The 25,877-nt window shown below is 33.9% G+C and overlaps 1 protein-coding gene across 1 annotated transcript in view; it reads left to right on the plus strand.

Moving 5' to 3' along the window:
* The window catches only part of LOC127285424 (MOXD1 homolog 2), a 99,178-nt gene extending 73,632 nt beyond the window's left edge, over positions 1-25,546 (plus strand). The window contains exons 3-9 of the mRNA XM_051311426.1: positions 917-1,066; positions 14,763-14,957; positions 17,946-18,032; positions 18,915-19,097; positions 19,700-20,152; positions 20,467-20,660; positions 22,404-25,546. Coding sequence (XP_051167383.1) covers positions 917-1,066; positions 14,763-14,957; positions 17,946-18,032; positions 18,915-19,097; positions 19,700-20,152; positions 20,467-20,660; positions 22,404-22,863 — 1,722 coding nt within the window. The 3' untranslated portion in view covers positions 22,864-25,546. The remainder of the gene's footprint in view (positions 1-916; positions 1,067-14,762; positions 14,958-17,945; positions 18,033-18,914; positions 19,098-19,699; positions 20,153-20,466; positions 20,661-22,403) is intronic.
* Positions 25,547-25,877: the final 331 nt, after the last annotated feature.

A 25,877-nucleotide genomic window follows, 5' to 3' on the forward strand; every position in this document is an offset into this window, starting at 1 on the left:
ATGCGCGACAAAAGGTGCTCCTTTCTTTTTCTTATTCTTCTCCTTCTTCTTTCTCCTCTTTCTTTTAACAAGCCCATTTTATCCCGCGCACCAACTTTGCGTTTACTCAACAATAGAACATTGATTGCGGGATCGAAAACGTGCCATTATGTCGGCAAAAGGTATCGCTCGTCAACTGCTCGCGTCGAATGGAAGAACGTGTCTCGAAAGGATGCGAAATTTCCTTCATCGCAATCTTAAGAAATTTTAAACGTTGGGAGAAATTTAGAACAACTTTATATTCTATGAATTTACCGGAGATATTAGTTGACTGGGAAATTAGGATTTAATTAGAAATGGAAATAAAATAATGAAAATTCAAAAACGATGAAGATGGAGGAAAATGATTGAAATTTGACGGGAGATAGAAGGTATGGATGAAGATGTTGGATTATGGGTGACCGTGGAGTGTAAATCAGCCGCCTTATTTTATCAATGAATACCTGACGTCGTGCTGTGATATATAGTGTTTGTGTACGCGCCTCTATGCTCGCAGGGTGAGAGTGAGTACACGATCCCAAGCGCCAATGAATAATTCCGGTGCGGTACACCCGCAGCGGGAGCTCTCTGACTATTTCTAATATTTACCGCAAGCATGCGATGAAACTTGCATCTTGTCGCAACAGTCGTTTACGTAAATATTTCAAGCTTTCGATGTACGAAATTGCTTTGCGAATGTCGGCTTTTCAAGAATGTTTAACATGCGAATTGAACTTCTATGTGTTCAAAAACTTATTGAAACTACATCAGAAAAAAATTAAACGAAAATTCTTCGATAATTGAAATGTGTATATTGAAATTGATTTACTCAAATAATTGAATGAATTAATAAATTTAAATAAAAATTAAGATTTAATTTGATATTATTTTGTTACAGGATCGACATGTCAAGGACGCTACTAGAGATCCGCAAATGGATTCGAGTCAGGATTATAATCTCCAGCTGGGCTATGAGAATAAAACGCATACGGTTTTGCGTTTCAGTCGACAGTACGATACTTGCGACCCTCGTGACCTCAAGATTACGGTAAGCTGTCCACTTTACTCAAACTCGATTGTTGAACTGAATCTTGAGGATTCACTCTCTTATCCGACGATTTGCAGGAGGGATTTACCTCTTTCACACATGTGTGAAAGATTTGTTTTCCTTTCAATTTACCTCTCGAAAGTATCCTCTCGAATTTTGATCTTTTTATTACTTAAGTAAAGATAGAATTCAAAATATTTGGATTTTTCAATTTGTAAGATTTTAAAATTTGATTCGTTTTTTTAGATTAAAGAAATTTTTTAGAAAGATGCTAAAATATATGTATATGTATAACAGTAAGACGTTAAACGCTTGTCAAAAGATTTGGTGACATATTAGAGCACTTAAGATGGTTATACAAAGAGGTCGACGAACGTTGTGAACGTGTTAATCACGGGTGAGTTAGCACGTGCTGCTTTCTAAGAAATCCGTTTTTTTACGTCTCTTCTGACCTTTGACAATGAACTACGTTATCGTTAAGAGGGGCATTCAGCAGTCAACTACCAGTCACCGTTTGTTATCCTTAAAGGAGAAGTGGGACTGCACACCAAGCCAGCGAATCCATGAATGGTTGCTGGTTTTTCATGAGTACCTTCCTCTCTTGTGGTCAGCCTCGATCTGACCTTATTTGCCAAGAGGCAAACGTTCATCTAAAGTATCTGTTCCAGAAACTTGTCCAGCGGTATTGTATGTTAATAAAAATCGACCCAAGTTATCGCAGAGTTGGTGTTTTTTTGTAGCCTGACAATTCTTTACGGCTCAGTACTCTTTCTGTGTAAACCTTGTCATTCCGATGAAAGTATAGCCTTTGTGAACCGAAAAAACGTCTTCCAACAGTTGAGTCATCAAAAGCAGACGAGAAAGAGTAAAATAAACTGATTCTATCTTTTTTCTGCGACAAACGACAACTCTTTTCGTTATCTGATCATGTGATGTATCGAGTCTTGCCGCTGTATTTTTATATGTTAACGTATATCTTCGTCGACTCATCTAGGCAACTAGACCCCTATACTAGGGTTACCAAAGCGATTCAAGTTGTACGACCCGATCTGCGTCTTATTTCGTTCATGATCGGCGATATCTTCCCAGCATGACTATATATACTCAGCGGGGGGGCTTCTTCTAACTATATATCTACTCCCTTCTATCCTATACCAATTAACTTTTATTCAAGAAAATACTTTTAATTCTTGTCGCCCTGAATAATTAATTACACTAAACTTGTAAAATATCTTGTGAAAGTTGTTGTGTGAAAACGGATGACTCAAACTCTTCTTATTTAATTACATGGAACTAAGTTTGCAACCCTCTAGAGAAAACTGAATAGAACGAACGAGAATCGACAATTTTTTTTCCCTCACTGTCCTAGAATCGTTTAATTGGTATAAAAAAAGGTTTTAGGTGATTGACTTTTAATGAAAAATTCCGCAAGGCCTTGTGGAAAATTAATAAGATGAAATTGAAAATTGAGCTTCTTGGAAAAAAGTTTATTCAAGAGACGTCAATTTCACATCAAAATGAGCCATGATATACGTAACTGGTGTGTGATTATAGGCTTTGATTCTACCAAACGTCATCTGTAACCTCGACTCTTATCCTGTCTGCCTGTCGAATCCATTGTTATTCGAGCTGACGACTGTAGTGGATTAATCGAATGAACGTCAAATTAAGCGGCGCTCTGGCCTAACCCGTTTACACACGTTGCGATCGGATATTAATATTGCGTGACTGCAATATCGGTGGCTTTAATATGCAGACAGCTTGATCAGTACGCTATGGAAATGAACCGAGAGGCAAGGGAGAAGGGACATTTAACGTGGCGACGCGCCAGTAAATTTCCCTCTCTCTCTCTCTCTACTTCTGATATCGCCGCCACTCGTATAACCCTCAAGTCAGATTAACTTCCCATTTCCGATCAAAAACATTCCCGAGCAAGATTAATTGATGATTTATTTCGTATTGAATTACTTTCTGAACTTTCATTTCCTTCATTATTTACGTTGTTGAAAAATTATATTTTATGATCCAATAGGGATTGATTTTTATGACACTAACTCTATCATCACTGAAGGTAATCCCCCCTTCAGTGTTCAAATAGTCGATTTTAGATGATAACGTTTATAAATGTCTTGTTCCCATTTTGCAAACGTATTGGCTGCTGATTAATTTAAATTTAACTCTCGAGATAAAGGAAGAAAGTGAAATGGAAAAGTTGAAGTTTAAGCATCAAGCATGCAATTACCGCAGGCGTTTATCGAGCGAGAAGCCCATCAATGTCTGATAAATCACGCGAAGCTGGTAAAGACAGAGGCTTTTGGTTCTTATAAAACCTTGCACTTGGTGCATATACGAGAAGCAGGTCTAATTTCTCAAAGTGCATTCACGTCATTCGCACTGTCAGTGTATAGAATCGATAATATATCCGTGTAACGTGCTTCGATTCAACGACACCAAGAAATTCCATTTCGGCAGATTCGTCGTTTCCCCCATCGAAGTCCCTTTCTATTTTACGTGTTTTTTCCTCCCTTTTTTGTGAAGGATCCTCTTGAGAGGAAGGTGGTATTGCAGCGAGAGAAGCGAATAGTGGAAGATTGGTGTGCCTTCTGAAGGTATGGGATTGGCTGGTTGACCTGGTTCTACATCTATTCGAACCCTGTCGTAGCCGTATCTAGTTTACCACTCTATCTGGATTAGGTTCGTACACGAACTGGCCGATCGCTATTTCAAATAGCCGATTGGAATGAAGAAGGAAAATCGAATTTGACCGACCGACGCGACGTTCACTGCGACGCCAGGTGTGGAAGACCTTATCGTACTGGCGGGACGATATATGGCAACGAGGGCACTATCTTCAAGCTGAGAACTCGAATTACTCGAAAAATCTCACAGATCTGGATTTCACTCTAGTTTGAAAGGTGGGGCTGTGGGAAATCGCTTCCTCCAACAGACTTTTATCCGATGAATTCGGCGAAAACCCATTCCAAGGAATCGAACGTTTCAGCGACTCAAGCCTAGATTTAACGTGAATAAAAATTGAATGCAAAGAATCAAAACTTTTGAATTAAAAATATTTTCTGACTTTATAGTTTCTACTTTCTTGGGAAAGAAATTTTATTTAAAGAAAAATTGTTTAGTATCTATGTTTTGAAAGAATATATATATATATTAATTAAGAAAAAGATTTCTAGTCATTGCTGGTAAAATTAACGATCTTACTTTTTGAAAGTTTTCCAATAGCTGGAAAAGTTAAGAACAACCATTGGGAAAATTTACTTCTCAAATGTATATATATATATACCGGAAGTGAATTCACTATTGTCATCCGTGAAGATGTCCAAGTTAAAGTCCCTTTGGAAATTCTAATTAAACTCTTCTTAATGTTGAGCTACGTTTATTTTCAGCAAACTACCAAACTGCGTGTTTAAAACTATTTTCAAACTTAAAGCACCTCGACTCGATGTTCTTGCAGATATTGATGTTCTTCACATTAAATATTCATTAAATATTCATCAACTGTAATTAAACAAATTCTTAATTACAAATTTCTTAGAATTCACTATTTTTATATATTTAATACAAGTTCATCAAAAAATTACTTTTAACAACCATTGTTTTTTCCTATAAAAATTTCTAATTGAAAACGTAATCAATTATATGAGAACATTGTGTTTCAAAAAAATTTAATTAAGAACCCGAAAACAAAAAATGAAATCAAGATTCTTCATTAAGATTTCATTTTTAAAGGACAGTGATTAAATAAAACTCATTATCTCTTGTATTTAAAAAAATTCATTAAAAAATATTTTAATACAAAATCGTGGTATGAAATTATGTCATTAAATTTTTTTTAATACAGAAGTGACGTGAGTGTTTTTTTGTCATTATTGGGAACTGACCTAGAAAGTCAAGAACTAACAAATCATCACGAATTTATGAATTATTTATTGAAAAGTTATCAATAGAAATTATTAAACGGGTATTGAAATATTACTGAATATTTGTTACAAATTATTGATAAGTTGGTCATGGAAGTTGATCAGTGTAATAAAGTATTCATCAATCCCTCGGAAAAATAAGTATAGACCAACTTCCACTTTTAATGGAGTTGATAAGAGTTTAAAGCTCCCTGTCGTCGTTTGTAGGTAATAGATTTAAGAGTGACCTACCAATATCGAGGTAAAGAGGATTTTATGAGGGTCCAAAGCACTTGTCTTCGACCGCGAGATAGATTTACAATGTGCAGCCTTCTTTCACGACACATTTAAGTGCACGTCCCAATATTGTCTAAGTCGGGTAGCAAAGTTTGATTAAATTCCAACATTTTACGAGGACAGGTCACAGCTTGTAAGTTTACTACAATTCCAAAATGGACGACGACAACAAACATTTCGTGGACGAAGAAACAACGCTAACTTTCCATTTTCTCTGAAATTTAATGTATAAAGCATCTGCAGTCGATTTCCCATAAGAAAACTTAAACACAAACTTAATGGTTGTATAAAATTGCACATATTCAAAATATTGCTCCCTTTATGGTTCAATTTTACCACGTGTGACTATTACAGATATATTTGTAATATATGCAAACAGAAATTGTGGGAAACCCCAGAAGGCAAAATTATATAATTCATCGTAAAAAGAGCAATAAACGCTACTCACTGTCTCATATGATTCCATTGAAATTTCCTAAGGGATAAGGATGTGTTTGCATTAACTAGAGCAATTTTACGCGTTCGTCCATGTCCTGTTCATATCGTTCACATATACATTCAGCATTAAACTATGAGAAGGGAGCTTAACTGCTTACACCGAAGCTTAAATTAGGTGGTGTACTCGCAACCAGTTTGATGCTGCGTTAACCAATTTTATCGTGAACGTTAGACATGCAAATTAGCCGCATACAAAATAAGCTAAAGTAAAGCGGAAGTGAGCGTATTCCAGACTAGGAGGTCGAGGGTTCAATACTAAGAGTCCGAGGGGTGGTGACGCTAGCGATCAGATCTTTTATAATCCACCTTCTTACGAAACTCTAATCACAATCTTTATACGCTATTTAAACGATGGGTCTGCAGGAAAAACATGAGCTGAAATTTTCCATGATCTCTTTTGCAAAATCTTAAAATAAGTATCATAAAAAAGATCTATATGAAAATAGAAGAAAATTAACAAAGAAAAATAATTGGCGCATTACAAAATCATGAAAAGATGAATTAGAAAATGAAAAAAAGTTACTGACGAGTAATTTGTCGAAGAAATTCCTTCGGTAATGATAACTTGTCTGCTTGTGCATTAAAGCAGATGTTCGTCAGATATCTTTTTCGTTAAGCAAGAACGTGCGACGAGAGACCTCGTAAAAAAGAAAACCACTTCGCGACAAAACTTCTCCCCTGGACCACCCAACTTGCTTTATATTTATTTTCTTTGTTTCGTGTCACAATTATTTTCTGGAAAATACATATCAATATTTTGTAGCATACTTATATCTGAATATTTAATTTTGTCACTGGTACTTTCACAAGCCATTCAAGGTAATTGTATCCTCGTTACTCTGCAAGGAAACGCCCGTTGGCAGCGTTAATGTGCCTATTATGTCTGCGGTTATCCTTCAAATCAGAGTTGGCGCACTTAACCGAGACCATGGGTTAGCAAGGTAATCTCCTGCTTTCCTTTTGGACACCCATTGGGCACAATTTTCAATTAGGAGTCTTTTCTATTTCTTCATAAAACTTTTTAAATTTTTTCTTAATTATCAATGAATGATGATGAAAAGCAGCTGTTGGTTTAAGTTAGGGTTGAAGTTTCGCATGTGCGCTTCTTCGCAATTCTGTTCGTCTCCAATCGTACAAACTCGTTTGAGCGACTTTGGAAGACGACTTCCTAGCCGGAACTCACCCCACCCCCCTCTCGGTTGATTCCTTTCCTCTGGGCAACCCACGAGAACGCTGAAGTTAAACGAAGTCGTAATTCCGAGCAAATATCTGGGAATCGACGATAGTTTAACTAACTTACGGGCGAAGACCCCTCCCCCCTTTCCACCTTCCCACTTCCGACCTCGGAAACTTGACATAATATATCATGAGAAAAAGCTCAATACTGATAGAAATCGTGACCTAAAATCGATTCCCTATATCTTCTCGTCGATTTAAAGTTTCCCCTCCCTCATACTAGATCTTAATACTTAGAAAACTTGACTATCAATTTTGCGAGATCCTCTAAGAAGATTCTTGCTAGATATTCGCAGCTCTTAATGCCACTGCTTTTATTTTTCCAAAATGTTTTTATTTAAAACTTTCTTTAACCGGAATTTCTTTTTTTTTTAATACAAACTACTTTCCATATTGTTGACTTAGTTTTGTAATATATTTCATATTGGAAATATTTTTAAGTTTTTTTAGAAAGAATTTTTTTTTAAACGTACATACATTCTTTAGTGAATATTTTTTTTAAATCTCAAGTGCCTTTTTTATGACCACAAGTGGTTCACGCATTACTATACTGAATTCAAATTCAAGATAGTGGAATTTTGGGTGAATCGTGGTTTATTCTTTTGTCAAGTGATGACCGTCTACAGGTTCAAGAATCGAGGATACTTTAACAGAGGGGAAGAGAGAGTTTTACCCCTAGTCCCACTCTTGTGGCCGGTTCATTGTTCCATTGTATTCCGAGCAAGAAAGTTGTCGCTGAGAAAAAAATGCTTGTCCTTAAAAGACATTGGTGTATATAAACATGTATATACCAATACCAATACTAATAATAATAATAATAATAGTAGTAATAATAATAATAATAATAAACAGAGGAATATCTCAGCACTCCTATTGGATTATTAGTTATTCGTCTGACGGTATATGTATCTGCTGACGAGTTGTTGAGACGGAAAGGAAAATGGGGCAAAGATTGGATCGGATTTGTATCGAAGGGCCGATGAGTGTGGAAAAGCCAACTTGCATATTGCATTCTCGATTCCTACTTCAATTTGTACTAACATCAGCTCTACCCGTCGACGGCTTGCCACTCTAGAAATCATGAAAATCTCTCTGAAATTGACATGACATTCGGAATTATTTAAAACACCCGACTAAGCTGGAGAAACATAATTAAAGTACCATTGATTCATTTGTCAATAATTCACAAAAGCCACAAGCAGTATTTACAGTTATCTTATGTATAGTTAATAACAAAAATACTAAAACAATAAAAAGTCAATAAAAATCTTTTTAAAGATTAAAAATATTAATTTAGATTAAAAATGTCTTTGGAATATATTGAAGTTGAATGATTTGAAGGTGTTGCTAATTAAAATCGCTAAAGAGCTATGCGTGTTGCTACCTGTCAGACTTAGTTGGTAGAGGGAAAAGTTTAGATATAACCCGCATTTCTAATGGGTGTTAACTGGATTGTCGGTTAGAAATATAGAGGATTATAATACCTGTGAAACAAGGCGGAGTAAATTCACTGAAAAGGAGAAAAGGGGTAGTTGCAGGTTCACTATACGTCAAGACAATAAGAGCCATTAAGATAACTTAGTGAGTGAGAGATAACGAAATCCGCACCAATGAAAATGAGATCTTTTATATATATATATACTGATGTCACCCGTTTTATTTCCTGACCTCATTCCATAATGAATAGATTTAACTTCCCGTTGATTTGCTCACTTGAATCGCTGTTAATTAAAGACTTCCCTTATTATTCAGACTGTTTCTTTTTTTTCAATTATATTTTTTTTCGCATTCCAAATATTACTCAACTAGAATGACTTAATTGCTTAATAAAAACTTTCTGCACGAAATATCGTTTTTCGACACACTAGCCTAAATTTGCCTCCAAATTCTTGTCGAGAAAATTGGATTACTTTTTGAATTAGTAGATTATGCCGATTATGGTATTACGATAATGAATCTTATAAGTTTAGTGCTTTAACGCAGGACTGTATCTGCAACGAAAAACTGATTACTATTTCTGAAATTCACAATTATCATTGTGACACCAATAATTATTCTTCTACTATTAATTCATGGTTTCTGATGATTTTTTCATAAACAACTTCCTGTTTTTTTAACTTCCCGTACCGTTATCGTTGAAAACGTGTTTGTATTTTTTTTTAATATTCACCGGAAGTTCATTCCTGGAGTGGGGTTACGAATAGCAACAGCACTACGAAGATTTCGCTACGTAGCGATTTGAAACTACATTCACTTAACAAAAATTTTTAGTTACTGAGTTACTCAAAAAAATTGTATCAGTTTCGATTTAAGTTAGCACAATTGTTTTACTTAACTGGTAAAATTCAAAGATAGAAATTATATTATAAGTACTTTTTAAAGCGACAAGTATGAAGTTAAAAATTATGGATTCAGGTTAAATTTATTCGAATAATCATAATGTTTAATCAAATAATTTTTTGTAAATTATTTTATTGTAAAATAACAGTTGGCAAACATGAAGTTAGAGAATTGTTTCCACCTTCGTGTCGTAATGGTTTGCTACGTAGATAAATTTTTTTATGAAATTGACATGAATTCTATGTCAAAGGTCTTATCATTTAAAACAAATTTCACGAAAAATATGTAAGTTTTTAACCCTAAATGGCGAAAAGCGCTACATAGCGACTAGCGCTATTCGTAAATACTGTAGTTCTTCTGCATGTGGCCAGGATGTTTTTTGGGTATTAGATTCCTTGTATTTGATATTCCATTGCCTTTAAAATAGTCTTTGTAATTCTAATTGATTGCTTTAATTGTTTGAAATACCTTCATATTATAGTATTGTATGCCATATTTAACTGCTACAAATATAACGTGTGTATCACTTATAGAATAAGTTAAAAAAGTAAATTAGAATAAATAAAACAATGATATAAAAGATCGTGGATTGAATTAAGTGGATTTGATATTTCTTTTGCTATACGTGGCGCGTTAAAGTATGTAATTATAAATACAGCAAATATAGCATATTATAAAGTAGTTTAGTAGTATCATATGTATACCATTTATATAGTATTCTATAGCAAAGTTACAAATAGTGTCAGAGTTGAGTGATTACACGCATAATACAATCTATAAGAGAACGTCTTTACATAATAATGGAGATATTTATGACACGTACGTGTACAAATCGCAGAAGCTTTTATTTTCATTCTTACACGTTTAAAGCCACGTGTCTTGAAGCGGTTGGCGAAACAGATCGATCACGGAGAATTAAAATATACAAAATAGGGAAAAGGGGTTGAAGAATAATTTAAAACTTGTGAGAAAGGCTCTTGTCGATACATTCCGAGTGATTGGACCAAGAATAACAGCAGCGGACTTGAAAGAACACTCAACTCTGTTAATTATACAGGTGCTCGCTCTCCGTGGTGAATATCCACGCAGTACAACTACTCGTGTGGAGGGCATTAAACCTGATCGTAATATGTTACATGTCGTTGCACAAGTTCGAATTCGAAAGATCGATCGTACTACAAGTTTTTGTTATTCTTTCCGGAGCAGTCAAGTTGTTTTGCTCTCGTTGAGTAAAATCTTGTTTATGATAGGAACGTATATGATGAAAATCGCGTTCAGAAGAATAAAATTTTCTTAAGGCTATTTGTTAATGTCCGGTTCGTTTATCCCTTGTAAAACTTGTCCGCCAATTGGCCTCGAACGAGTTTCACAAGCCAATTGAGACTTTTCAAACAACTTTTTTTCCCTTTAGACTGGGAGAGTATATAACGAGCTTTAACAATATGCAACTTGCTAAACAAAAATTTAATGCGGTTACTGACCGAGACGAGTTTTAGAAATCGAATCACTCTGAATTTAAATTGGTTTTTCTATCGGACGATTCAATCGACAGTGGTATATAAGCTTATTGAGGCCAGTTTTCGATAACCATCTATTTAAATGTTCTATTTGAAATTCGTTGTAGAAAAAAGTAAATGGCCTTCTAGGACGTGCCTGGATCTACTAATCTGATGGGCGTCATTAAATATTTGAATAAGGAGATTGTGTTTTTTTAAACACTTTAATTGATATATAAGTTCCTATTCTCCAAAACGGGGCATTTTCATGTCTCTCCCGTTTCGGGAGACTATTTTCCCGTCATGTGCTCAAAAATTCCATTAATAGATGGAACTATACTAAATTACAAATTTAGATTTTTGGCGAAACTCAAAAATTGCTAGATGAATTATCAATCACTGAATCCAGATGTAGTAACTTTTTTCATCTTTCATAATGGAAAAAATTAATTCAATTATAGGAGTTTAAAACTTGAAGTTGATTATAAAAAATAGATCTCGTGCTCGCTGGAAGTATTCAACACTTTTTATGATCCGGAGTAACATGTTTAATTAATTAGTGTCGAGAATAACAACCCGGAAGAAATTCTAATTACGGTCTACTTTACTCAAGAAAACCCATGAGTGAGGATGGACTGTTTCAATGGGACCGGGTTACAGATGGCTGCTCTCACGAACAGACCTCGTATCGTATTCCGACCAAAGTGTAGGTACATTTCCGAGCTTTCGTGAGCTCTCGGAACAACGCATGGAGAAAAGAAAAAGAGAGAGAGAGAAAGACAAGATTTACTGTTGAATCGAGTGGTCGTTTAGGAAAAGGAGAACAGCAAAAAGAAACTTAGAAAATATATAAGAAAGTGCAAAATAGAAAATAAATTTACAGATTCAGTGTATTTGCAGTATCTCACATCTTAAAGCCAGCTTTAGTCTGATTCTGTTTCAAATTTGTAAATACTTTTTAGTTAAATAGAGAATTGCTTTTTAAATCCCGAGCTCAATTGCAATTTCTGTAATTCTACTTAGGTGGAACGTTCAATATTAGTTTTGCCTATTAAGATGCAGACACGTATTCAGTTTCGATAACTGGCTGTTTTCTCATCTCGAGGCAATTAACGTTGATTCAAGTGTAGATACAGTTTACACAGATCGAAGTTTTCTTACCCCTGGCTTTTTTCACATCTCTCAAGAAAAAAGGGGCTTGATAGATATGAATTGCTACATAGTTTAATTACTCAAGATGTCATCTACAATGCCAGCGAGACCGTTGTATTTTGACATATGTTAAAGTTAATAATTTACAAGACTTTTAAATTACCATTTCCTGACTTCTAGTTATAATTTTCTGTCCCTTTGGTAAGATTTAAATGTCTATTTCATATTCCCTTTTCTATGGAATTAAAATAAATTGTCAAATTTCAAAGAAAGAATTTTCACATTTCAAGTAAACGGCAATGTCTAATTGTCCCCAAAGGACTGAAATAAACGTCAGGGAAAAAGGAGAACCGGAAGGAAGGTATGATCTTACGTGAAATAATTATCGAGAAAACGTGAAAGAGTGCGCGTGAGCAGTCTGCTAGTTTGACTCGAATCGATTGTAACTTACGGCAATTTAATCCCACGTACACTGTAACCTAGTCTTCGTAAGATTCCAAATCGTATTTGTCGAGCTTTGAATTCCGTCTAATTTCCCTTCCACTTTTTAATCAATTACAGTCTCAAACTCCGTGTGCCAAGGGCATTAGGAATGAAATCAAAGAACTGCGTACTTTTATTTTAAGCCTTCTCTTGTTCTCTCTATCTCGCTTTTTATATCGAGGGACGAAAATTCAAATCTATTCTTGACAAAATGAAAGAATATCGATTTCACCTCGAGTTTATTTCGAACATTGTTGATTAAAAATTAGGAAACATTTTAGTTTTCAAATAATTAAAGAATTTTTCCTTGGGAATGGAACCCATTTCCTTTCAAATTATCCACAATTGCAATAATTAAAGAGAAGGTGGAGGGAGATGACAGATTCGAAACAGCTCCGTAAAAATGTAACATAATAAATAATGCTTTCATTGAGTCCGACTTTTGGCACATCGGGAACTCTAATTATTACTTCTTAACTTCTCCCGCTCCCCATATATTCATTCCTCCTGAAATTAATGGGATTAATTGTATTTTAATTAATTAATTACAATACTTACGCTTGACATAGAATGACCCATCTAAAACAGCGGCGGCGGCGAAATCTTTTTATAATATATATATTATATATACAAAGAGGTAGCGCGTAAATACTCTCACCTGCCGGTAAGATTTTTTATATTTGATTCGATATAGAAAATTCCATTTTCTATCATTTTATTTTTTGTTTTGTCATTAAATTCAACTTCTAAAAATAAATTCACATCTGTTGGGAGTTAAAGCCACATTTATTCTTAAATCTGAATTTTGACAGTGATATATCCATCAAGTTTCAATTCGATGTATAGTCATAATAAATCATGCATCTTTTAACTTGGATCGATTCTAAAGGCAGAAAGCTAACTTTATCGAAATAAGATCAAAAGCACGTTCTTCTTGAATCATGAACGAGAATATCGATTTCTGAACTAAGTCGAGGGATTATTTGGAGGAACTTTGATTAGCATGTAATTCGATTCAACGTCTAATAGTTGGCATATATATTCTCAGATATTAAAAAATTCTGTATAATTTTTCATTAAATAGTTAATTATTTCAATAGTTTTTAATTATAATTTAATTTAATTATTTAATAAATTTGAGTCCAAGTTTTTTATGTTGAAGAATCGACGATATGTTTCATTTTATAAATGTTAATAATTTAATCAGCTCACTCCCTTATGTCGATTTCTGTAACATACTTATGTTCCTCGATTTCATTATTATAAAAATAGCTTTCGTTTTTTTAGCATTATTAGATATTTAAATTATTTCTTACAGAATAAATTTGTTTTCATAAATTTAGTGGAAATAGTCATTCACTTGGAGCAAACTTTTGATAATTAAAATTTTTAGAACTATTTTTGGTGAATAAAAAGCATTTTTAAATACTTTTTATTCACAATTTAATTTCGGTTTGGTTTTAATTTATTATTTTCAAATTAATAATGAAGAGGAAAAATGATTGAGAGAGTTTAATTGTGAAAAGAAAGATATTGGAGAAGGGTTTTAGTACTACTCATAAGAAAAAACTTCCACTTTCTTTTCTATCTCATCCTTTTTTTTGCCAAGTGTTAGTGGTGGGTTTTCTTAACGACTTTCTTTCTTTCTCTTGCTATTTAACTGGACCTCTTTTCAAGTTGCTCAAAGACTGAGATGGAGGAAGTTAAGCTTAATCTTGGATGAATCATGAAGTCAACGTAGCTTTATTACTGTAATTTGTAAAGAGTCCACATCTCGAAAAAACGAGAGGAGGTCTGGTACAAAAGAAAAAGGAGAGGAAATTTAAAACTTTTCCCAGAACATGAAAGACAATTACTCATTTCTTCTTTCTTGAAATTTACATTTGTTCCTTATTGGAAGATATATTTTTTCTTACCTTCAATTTACATGTGTTTTTTTTATTGAAAGATATATTTCATCTTAACGCAAATTTACAATTGTTTCAAAAAAATTTACGCAGATATTTATTGAATTTTTTTTATTATAAGAAGATATATTTCTTTCTCTTTATTGGAAGTTATATATCTTTCTTTATTGAAAGATATATTTCTTTTTTATTGAAATATGTTTTTCTTATTTTAAAATTAGCATCTCTTCTGTTCTTTTAAATTTCACTTCATTTTTTTTTGAATCTTTTTTTAGTATCTTTTTTTGGTCCATCCATTGCAAAGAGTAATATTCTTTTTTATGCTTAATATTCCTGTCTGTTTTTTAATATTTCTTTTCCTTTTTATTTGCAGAATGACACAATGCAAGTCGTTTGGCAGTACAATGCGGACGAGCCAGTATCCGCAGCTGGTGTTCTTCCCGCTCATGGAGCCGTTCGAGGGTCGCGACCTCTTTACTTGGTACAGAGGGACGCTCAACCCAAACGCACTTCTCGGAACTATGAGAATGATCCAGCACTTCAGGTGTGGGATGTCTTGAATCATCAGGTGAGTGACCCTCGAAATTTCCTCAAAATTCCATTCAATTTTAATTGACTTAGGAATTATATCTATAAGAGAATAAAAGACGCACTCGACATAAAACAAAGAGAATAAAATTCAGAATAAATAAATGAAAAAATTAAGCTTAGAGATAAGAGAAAACTGTAAAAGAACTTTTCTTATCTTCAAGGGGGGTAAAGAAGCTTCGCTTAGCAGTTTTTATATGTTAAAATTTCTTGATTAGCTTGGCAATTTCCCAGAGTAATAAAGACGTTTATGGCGGTATAAGTGGATGGAGAGACAAGTGTTGCGAATTTTAATACTTAAAAAAAATTATTATTATTATTGTTTGAGAAATGCGCGCTCAACTTTAAACAAACTTAATTAGATAATCTTTAATTGGAGCACAGAGTTTTGCCAATTAGCACTATCAGTACCTTGTTATTAATATTGCATTCTTTTCGTGTCACGCGCAGATATGCAGTTAATATGTTACGTATATAAAGAGAAAAGAACTGCATAATTCTATTGTGATGAGCTCAAGTGGGAACGTGTTACAGAAAAAAATAAACATTGATTCATCAAGAGAGAGAAATCAGAGTCATGTGGGAAGAATAGATTTCATCGGTATTTCAAAAGAATAGACTTAAATATTCAAAGAATATTTAAATAATACAAAGAATTCTTTTTTATCAACATGAATGATCAATTATAAATCACATTTCTAAATAAGTTACTATATACTATTCACTTACATTCGTCACAATTCCTTTTAATAAAAATTTTGTTTTTAAAAACTTATTACAATGCCAAGAGCGATTTCAAAGTTGAAGTTATTGCGAGATGAAGATATAGAAAAATTAAATCGTAGTCAATTTAAAGGGAAATTTTTTTGACGACTTTTTATATTCATTTCTTTGGTGTTTGGTACCTTTTGTTAGGTGTAAAAGACGCGTGCAACGAAAACAGCTGATTGCACTATGCAAGTGAGACGAATGTTCGAACGCATTTGCGCCCGAGTGGGTAGTGGATTTTTATCGGAAGAAACTCTCTGCATTGTGCACCAAATTTATGACGATATAAATCCAGTCGGGGTCACATCCGGCAAAAACTATTCGTTCATTAGCGTCGCTAGGTCATAGATTATAGGGGAGCTATCGTGAAATCGGACAATGCTAATTCCGTTGTTCAAGTCCGTTTTATGTGCTCTCCGATATATATATATATATATATAAGGGTTGAATTAGGCCACGGCAGTGCAGCCGCTTCACAGTGCCAGGCTCAAACTTACTTGTAATTAGCCTTACGCGAAGGAAATTGAAATAAGACGATTTAATTGAAAAGTCTTGAATTGAAAATTTCTGAAAATCAAACTAGGCGAAACATTAATTTCGGTGAACACAAGATTAATTTTCGTTTCGACTTATTACAGAGAATAATTTAGTAGAAGGTTTTATTTCTCATTTTATAAGTCAATATATTACTATTATAGAAACCCAACATCAATTATACGCTGTTAAATTTGTTCTACATATCTCATATTTTTATCAATCATGCGATGAGAGCGCGATGTACGGGAAATTAAGGAATTAATATCTGAGCACGTCCACAAATTTTGTTATCACCTGGAAACCGACTTTCTTGGGGTTGTTGAATTAAATAAAATAAAATAATAAATATACACTGTACAACAAAATTATGAAAATATATTTACTTTGTCAATGAAACTCCTAACAATAAGCAATTTAATTAAATTAAATTTTAACTAAAATGGTTGTCAATTGTCAATCACACTTTTGTTACTTGCGCCATCTACAAAGTATCTTAAACGAACACAATTTCCACCTCCCTTGGAGGGGTTTCATAATAACCTATCAAATTACGTATAATACAATAGCGGGTGCTTTAGTGATATTTTTTTGCGCGTTTTTAATTCCTCGAATTCCTCTTGAATCATGGGAATTTATATTATGAGGCGTTGTAAAGAAATAAGAAATAACGATAAAATTACAATCAATACGCATTTAACTATCTATAACGATGTTTGCTCTCTTGGATCGATTGACTTTGCGCTTGGTCAGTTGCAGTCATATCCTCAGGCGCGTCTGCATAAAATGGGAAATGGCCCGGCTGGGTAATCTCAAAATCGTTAATTTTTCAGAAATACGTGGGAAAATTGCAAAGCCCGCGAGCTACCTAGTTCCAATGAAAAGAAACCGAAAAAGGAATCTGGAACAGGAAAGAAAATTCTCGGACTTCATTCTCAGACGTCCTTCGTACTTAAAATTTTTCTTATTCGCCTTTTCTTTATATACATTCTTACATAAATTAAAAATATAAATTCAATTCAATAATATTTTTAATCAATTTTAAAAATTATGCAGCAATTTTTCGGTAGTAAAGTAAATTTTTCAACGACAACCGAACAATATCAACCATGAAGAGCGAAACGAAATGAAGTTTTGTTTTGGATGAGCAGAAATTTCCTATCCCTTCGCCTAAGTTGTTCTTACAATAAGTTCTATATATCCAGCGGTACTTTTTCCTTTTCTCAGTGTTGGTTCTCCGCAAAAGGCAGGAGAGGACGATAATTGAATCGGCGCCTCGATATTCGTTTTTCTCGCGTTCTGTGTTGCTTCTCGTCTGCGGCTGCAGCCACTAAAAAACTTGACGAGCAAAAGTCCATCCGTTCGAGCTTTAAATAACGCATCATGTTTATGCATCAAGTCGAGACGCCTGATCTTTTTAATGACGCAATTTATATTTATTTCGCAATCAATGCTAATGAGATAACGCCATAATTGACTTTCATATAAAATAGTGACCCATCGATAGAATAGAACTCTATTTAATAATAGATTTCTATTATTAAAATTCCAAATTGAAATTTCTTGGAGAAATATAATGTCAAGTGTATCTTTTACTCTTTTTTTTATCACTGCCTTTTGAGTTTATACAAAGTCAGAAATGTAAGTAAATTTTTTTTTTTTGCAGGTTCGCTTACCAACGGAGCAAGATACTCTACTTTGGTGTCGAGTTCTCAAGATGCCGAACATTCACCATAAACATCATGTAGTAAGAGTAAGTCTTCCTTGATGTACTACTTTTATCAGTTAAATGCATCGTCGACCCAGTTCGTTAGTAAATGCTGCACTCGCTGAAATTATAGTATAGGAAAACTTGTTCCTCGATGAAAACTGGACTCGAAACTTGGTTAAATCATACATGAAGCCGTCAATGAACGGAAGCAATTTACAGCTTTTGATTCGAGATGCACTTTTGATGATTGCATTTGTCCAGTTCAGTTTATGGAGTTGACTTTATCGACTATTCATTCAAAAGGATTTCTTCCTTCGCGTTAAATAACTGAGTGAGCGTCATGATTAATAAAGGCAAGACGACGGCGTCTCCACTGCTTACAAATAGATGGGATCCATCAGTTTCGGAAATCCAACTTCTTTAAAGATATGAGATAAAACTATTAGGGAATTTTTTTTTGTAATCAATCAATTTACCTAGAAATATATTTGTTTAACAGATATATTTTCTCTCTCGTAATCTTTTAATTGAAGAGCTTTGCGAGTTTAGTATTCGACAATGATTATCGTCAAAAGTTAATCTTTTCCAGAAGTAATTAAGATTAAAGTGAAGCAAGAGTATTAATCCCTCTGCACCAGAGGTGCGAAGCGTTGGATTTCCGGTTCTATAAATTTGCCAATATAGATCTCATAGTCGCAACTAGTACGTGGTTGAATACGATCGTACGTGATTCAAATTCTCGATCTTGAAACGTTTCTCTAACCCCATTCTCCTGACTCAATTTAATGGGAAAAGGGAGTGCTAATTATAGGAGATAGAAAAACAATGAAACTCGCGATTTATTTATTCGTTTTCAAATATAAAATTTGTTAGAAATATATAATTCCGAAAAATGTACAAACGAACCATTTTTACAATTTGCAGTACGAGCCCGTCATTCAGCCCGGCAACCAAGAGTACCTGCACCACATGACGTTGTACGAGTGTCGAGGCAATCAGACTGAATTGGAGGCTGCTGCAAGGACCACCGGAGGAGTCTGCTACCAACCTGATCAACCCACTCCCAAGTGCAGTACTATAGCAGCTACTTGGAGTCTCGGTTCTGAGGTACATTCACATTAATTATTCTTTTCAATTCTTTTTCCCCTATGCGAATAATCCTATTTCCGTTTCTAAATATAGAAACTTAGAATCCTCCTGCTTGATAATTTATTAAAGGAATGTAGATTACTTGTTGCAAAAGCTGATGGAAGAAGAGGAAAGTAATTTATAACGTGATTCGCTATTTGCGAATGGGCAATCTTGGGTCTAGAATTCGCGACGTGAATTACTCTCGTTCCATCGCGTCAGCTATCCTCACCTGTGCCATTAGTATCCACAGATATCGCACGTCAAGAAGTCTTATTCCCATTTGCTTCTTTGCTCGATGACTGTGTGATGAGTTCTCTCTCTTTTAACCTAAAAGACGGCACTAACGCCGCCGTTTGCGATAATCCCGCGAGCAAGGTAATGCATACCAATGGCAAAACGACCACAAACCAGTTCCCTGTGGTCGGTGGAAACGTGAGCTCCCTGTGAAGGTGCAATTCCACACGCGTTCTCTCACGATTTCTCCTATACAGTTTCTACTCCCGATATATCGCCTCTGTTTTTGCTCTCGTTCCTTTCTCAACAGTTTGCTCTATACGTCTCTCTTAACTTTTGCGCAGGGCTTTAATTACCCACCTGAGGCAGGATACGCTCTGGACCCGCATACTGGACCTCGTTTCTACATGTTGGAGACTCTCTATGTCAATCCAAGGCGGGATGCCTTCATTAACGACAACTCGGGACTACGTTTTCTGCACTCGGAGAAACTGAGAACCCACGATGCCGGTGTACTCAGTATAGGTATCGATCCTAATTGGCGTCACATCATACCACCAGGCCAATCGGAAGTCGTTTCCGAGGGACATTGTATTACTGAATGCACGGGACAAACCATCCCTAATAATGGAATCAATATGTTTGCGGTCATCATGCACACGCACGAACTTGGCAAAAAGGTCAAGCTCAGGCAGATCCGAGGAGGCGAAGAGATGACACCAATCGCTGCTGATGGCAACTACGATCCCAAGTATCAGGAATACCGAAGACTTCAACGTCCTGCCAAAGTTTATCCGGTAGGAACTTTATATTCTTAGTAAAAAAACTTGTTTTAAAATTATTTTAAAAGCTTATGTCTAAAATTTTACTGTTAATTTGCAACTGTTAAATTAAATTTAAAAATATTTAGTTTCTTCTCTTGTTGAAACATTGGGTCTTGGTTGTTGTGTTTTCTTATCATGCGCACGTTGAAAGAAACTGAGAACATTCCCTGAACTTGACCAGTACTTGGACGTCGCGTGACCCATCAGATACACGTTATTATCTCTTTCTGCTAATCAAATTTCAACTTGTTTTTTTAAAAGAAGAATTTTTTTCTTTCTGATTACAGGGCGACCATTTGATAGCGGAATGTACATACTCGTCCGAATCGAGAGGTGTAATCACTTTAGGTGGATTGACAACAAGAGAAGAGACCTGTCTCGTCTCTGCGCTCTACTATCCACGCATCGACTTGTCTCTTTGCTACTCGTTGCCATCTCTACCAACCGTTCTTCACAGTCTAGGAATTCAAAAGCTGATAGAGTAAGTATTCATGTTTTATTCAATAAGTAATTTTTTCTGTTAATTCACAACTTAATGTACAAATTTCAATTAATGAGTAAATAATTCAGCTTTTATTTAATTGCTCTCAAGTTTTATTACGTATATTTAATTTGCACTTAAATTGTTTGTATTTCATCAGTTTAAAATTAATTAGTTAATGTTTAATCAGATGGTATGTCTATTTAATCGGCATTTATTGATATTTGATTAGCTTTTCGATTCATCTGTTTTATATATTTTCCATTTTTAATATGTGGTTCTTTAAATTTTGTTAATGAAAAAATTTTTATCAATTAATCTAAATTGGAGAAATAACACTAATATTGTAAGAGGAGATAAAAATTGAAGACATAAAAAAATTTGGAGAAATTATTGAAATTCAGTTGTTAAGTCTTTGGCCTATTAATCAGAGTGCAAAATATCAGGCACTATTGCTATTCTGAAGAACAAATTAGCTCAACTCAGTCTCTATTATTTTCAATTGGCTGTTAGTACCATTTGTCACTGTGAGTGTTGCAAGAGAGTATTGTGGGTCATGTGAAGATTTATAACTCCACTCGACGCGCGATGTGCACATTTCACTGCCTATATGAATCCACACAACAAAAAGATACCACGTGGATATCTTACGAACGGGCGTGATATCCTGAATAACGAACATTTAATTTTAGTAACAAATAAATGTTTTTTATTTTGGAAATTAAAAATTTTTTTGCAATTTATTTTTCTTATTTTTTGAAATTACTTAATTTTTCATTGTTTAATTGCAGTATAATTTTGATGAAATAAAATATTTTCAAAATTAAGAATATTGAACGTTCTCTGAAATTCTTTGTCAAGGAGAAACCTTTAATTATCGCCCTAGAAAAACGACACTGAACGTGAAAATGGCGGTGAAATTATCAAAAGAAAATAAATATTTTTTACATTGTCCGTTGATATTGAATATTCCGTGTTTACTTGTAAAGGTTTTAATTATTTTACCTCTTATGAATTCTATGACAAGACAAAAAATGACCTGACTAAAAAATACTTGGGAAAAAAACAATGTGAAAACGTATCTTAAGCATTTATACTTTATTCCGCCATTATGAGATAATATTCGGTTTCTGCACATGCGCGAAAATATATCTCGCATCATACTCCATATCTTTGATCTTCATATAGTTCATGTTTTTTTTCTATAAAAAGGATTTATTTCTTTACGATTAAGTAGTAAATTTATTTCTTTATTATTCTATAATGTTACGTCGAAAAATGTTACATAAATTAAAGTATATAATTAAATTTTTAATTAGTAAAAATTTTAACAATTTTAGAGTAGTTTATTATTATTATAATTATAATATATAAAGATTTTATATATTCATTCATTCACATATATTGATTTATAATTTTGATTGAAAATGAATTGTAAAAAGTTGGAATTTTGCAATATATATTATCCAATATTATTTGAATGAATGCCGAATTAATAGGTTTTTAAATATCTTCCTGGCGCCTTAAGGATTTAAGATATTTTTAGAAAGATATCAGTTTCAAGAAATATATAAATTGCAAAGAGATATCGGAATAATAATTTTTAGATATATTCTATTTCAAAACTATTCTATTACAAAAATAGTAAAGAATAGAAACTAATTTAATGAAAATTAAAGTAATTACAAATTTAATTATTCTCCTTTCATAATAACTTACGGTGAATTCATCTTCTTGTTACAGTGGTTCGGGTCCGGTGAAGATTCAAGAGCCCCCTGAGTTGACTGGAATGACCCTGGAGGAACGCTTATTGAGCTACGATTGGCAGAAGAGCTTTAAGAGCTTCCAAGATGCCACTAAAAGGGGAACGTTCAAGCCTCTTTGTTCCAACAGTAAAGGGGTTGCCCTGCCAGGAATGAAGGTGGAGTCTCATTATCCTCGGATTTTGAAGACCTATGAAGAAAGTACATTGCCCTGTTCGAAAAAGCCAGTTAGAAATAGATTTTCCATGATGTTTAGTGGAGATGGAGATATTGGGACGCCAAGCGATTCTGAGGGCGATGAATCGAATGCGGTTGAACGTGGACAATTAGTTCGTAATAAAGTGTCCCGCAGTAGTGAAGGTCCAATGGCCGGAAGTTCCGGGGTAAAATCAGTGTCTATCGCGTTACTGGTGGCGGCAATGGTTTTTGCCTTCAGGTGAAGGACAATGAAACATGTGTGTGTGTGTCAGTGAGTTTTTTTAAAGTTGAAAGAAGAATTCTGTCTGATAAAGACTTTTAACGGAGACGCTTATGTGAGTACCACAAGTCGATGGTAATGTGTCTAACGGGTATTTAGAATATTTCAGAGTTCTCTTTTTCGTAATTGGAAGTTTGAAATTGAATATCTGAAAGATTATTAACGAAAGGACATAATAAGGGGGAGGCGTAGATCTTGGATCCTCTTTAGAAGAGGCCAAGATACACATAGGCTGTTTATTTGCCGAATGGAAGTCGTGCAAATCTTTTTCTAAATGTGAATGAATTATTTTCTGCTTTAGTCAAGGGGGATTCTTTGAGAATTTGCACGACTTTCACTACGGAAATTGTATATTTTGTTAATTAGAACTTTTTTGTGAAAGTTATAAGAGCGTGGTCTACTTACCGGGGAGAGGGAAAAATGCTTCCTCGCGAACCTCACGTTGAATAGTCGACGAAGTACTGATTTAATTTATAAGTCGTACCCTGAGTATTTAGATTATCGCTCGTTATGACTTGTATTATTCTGTACAGTTTTTATACATAGCGATATCTCTTCGTTGTTTCAAACGGGGAGAGTAATTATTTATTATTATTTAAAAGAGAGATTATTTTCAATGTTGATATTGCTTTGTGCACGAGATAAACATTCTATATAAGTTTTGGAAGTTGCTTTTACTTCTGTCTCTCGAGCCTGCGTCGGGATCAATAATTTCAAAAATCAACTCAAGAAACCTTGTCAAAAGAATTAGAATTTAATTTTATTCGATTAAAATTTAAGGTCTGAATCATGTAAATCTTCTCCTTTTAGAAGAGTTTTGCCGTGAAAGAGCTTTCGAGACAAATTACATTTTTGATGTTAGACTGAGCCCATGAGAAAGTGGAATTGAATATCCGAGAGACGATAAAAGGTTCCCTTCTAGAGCATAGCGTTTCACCTAGCCGACTAATCGATATTAATATGTCGTGTAGTAATATTTTACAATTTAATACGATCATTATTCATAAATGTCATAGAACATCTGTGTGTGTAGTAGGGTAGGGCAAACTTAATGCAAATCAAAAGCTAAAATTGAACGCAACGTCTCGATATTCTAATAAAGTTTGCTTTGCAACAAAAAACACGTTATTGGCGCTTTTATAAATTTTCAAATTTTTATACAGCTTACAAATTTTACATTCATTTGTAATTCATCAATTACCGAAGGCCAAACGGACTTTTAACCGATTTATAAATCTTTTAACCATGGTCGGCTAACAAATTTGTTTATTCAAAGTCAGTAATTTCACCTACATCGAATTAATTTTCGACTTTTCATGTTCAAGTTAAAGCCCGAGTTAGCGACAAATTGAAACTTCTCGTTTTCGCTAAAGTAATTCGATGGTGATACAGATAAGATTTATTCTATCAATGTAAAAAGTCGCCAGGTGAGAGCGACAGAGTGGGTACTAGGCAAACTACCGGTGATAAGAAAAGAATAATCAACAAAAGTGTCATGATCGCATGTCACTTAAATAATTGAAATTACTTTGTAGATAGACAAAAAAATATGTTTATTGTATTTCAACGATTTTGAATCACGTGAATGTTAGTTTATTCTTTATATGTCATTTCCTGTTCTCGATACACTGTTCCCTCATTATGTAATTCCCAGTGATGATGATGATAATAATGATGAAAAAAAGAAGAAAATGATGCTAGTCAGAGATAAGCTCAGCTTTTCCAATATCTTCTATTTTGTGTTTTTATTTTTAAATTTTCAAGAATTATTAACAAAAAAATGTTTTTCACTCTACTTTACTTAAGATGAAAATGTAACTTTTTTATACCAAATTTTCTCGCCGCTTGATTCGCTAAAACGGTACAAAGATCAAAAGATCAAACGCATTTTTCCCAGAATAGATTTAAAATTCTCTGCCACATATCAAATGGATTTAAAGTCAGTTTTGCATATTCACTTTGCCAAAAATAGTTAGAATTCCGAGAAATTGCGCCGTATTTGAAAACGTCGATGACTTTTGGTATTAAGGAAAAATTTATTACCTGGCAGAGATGAAACTCATTGGCAAAAATAGATATAAATATAGACTCGTTTTGGGAGAAGTGCATCGAGAGCAGAAAAAAAACCGTCACGGTATGTATTGTATGTAGAAGTTTTTTAGGGATCAGTGAATGTTACCGCATTGCTGTTAATGTGGAACGTTTGTGAGCCGGATCGCAATGCATATGTTGAATGAGAAAGAAGAAAAGGAAGTGAGAAAAAAGAGAGAGAGCGCATGAGTGTGTGTGCGTATGAATGAATGAAAAAAAGAGAGGACAGAGAGAGAGAGAGAGGGGGAGAATGCGTGTATATAGCAAGAGTACTGTACATAGTCATAGTTTTATGTATACACATCCGATAGTCCTAAAGGTACGTCCACATACCTAAATCAAGTGAATAGATTCTTTGTAGCTCTATCGTTTATGTATTCATGTACCAAACGCCCTGTCCTTCCAGAAAAAAAGAAGATGAAAAACTTGTCTTAGATTTATACTGATCTAATTTACACCTAACGTTTACAACTAAGACGCCACACTATCATCTACACTGTAACAAATTGTATTATATTTTATATATATATAAATATGTAAATGTTTTTTCTAAATGGATTTTAATTATTTCTTCCTCCCACCTCATAGATTAAGAATTTTTAATTATTATTATTATTCCTATTTTATTCATACATTTTAAGTAAGGCAAAAATAGTACCTATAATTAAGTCTTCTTTGAATTGATCCAATTTTTAATTTTAATCTAAATTTAAATTCATTACGATTTTTATTGAATCTAATTTTTAATTATAGGAATTTTAATTTATAAATTTAATTCACTATATATTGAAATATTCTGAATTAAAAATTATAAATTTTTAAATCATTTTAAACTGTCTAAATTTAAATTCATTCTCATTTTTATTAACGTGAAATTCAAACGAC

Source organism: Leptopilina boulardi, unplaced genomic scaffold (assembly GCF_019393585.1).
Source record: "Leptopilina boulardi isolate dan_hultmark-lab unplaced genomic scaffold, ZJU_Lbou_2.1 LbouV2_332, whole genome shotgun sequence".
NCBI classification, from domain to species: Eukaryota; Metazoa; Arthropoda; class Insecta; order Hymenoptera; family Figitidae; genus Leptopilina; species Leptopilina boulardi.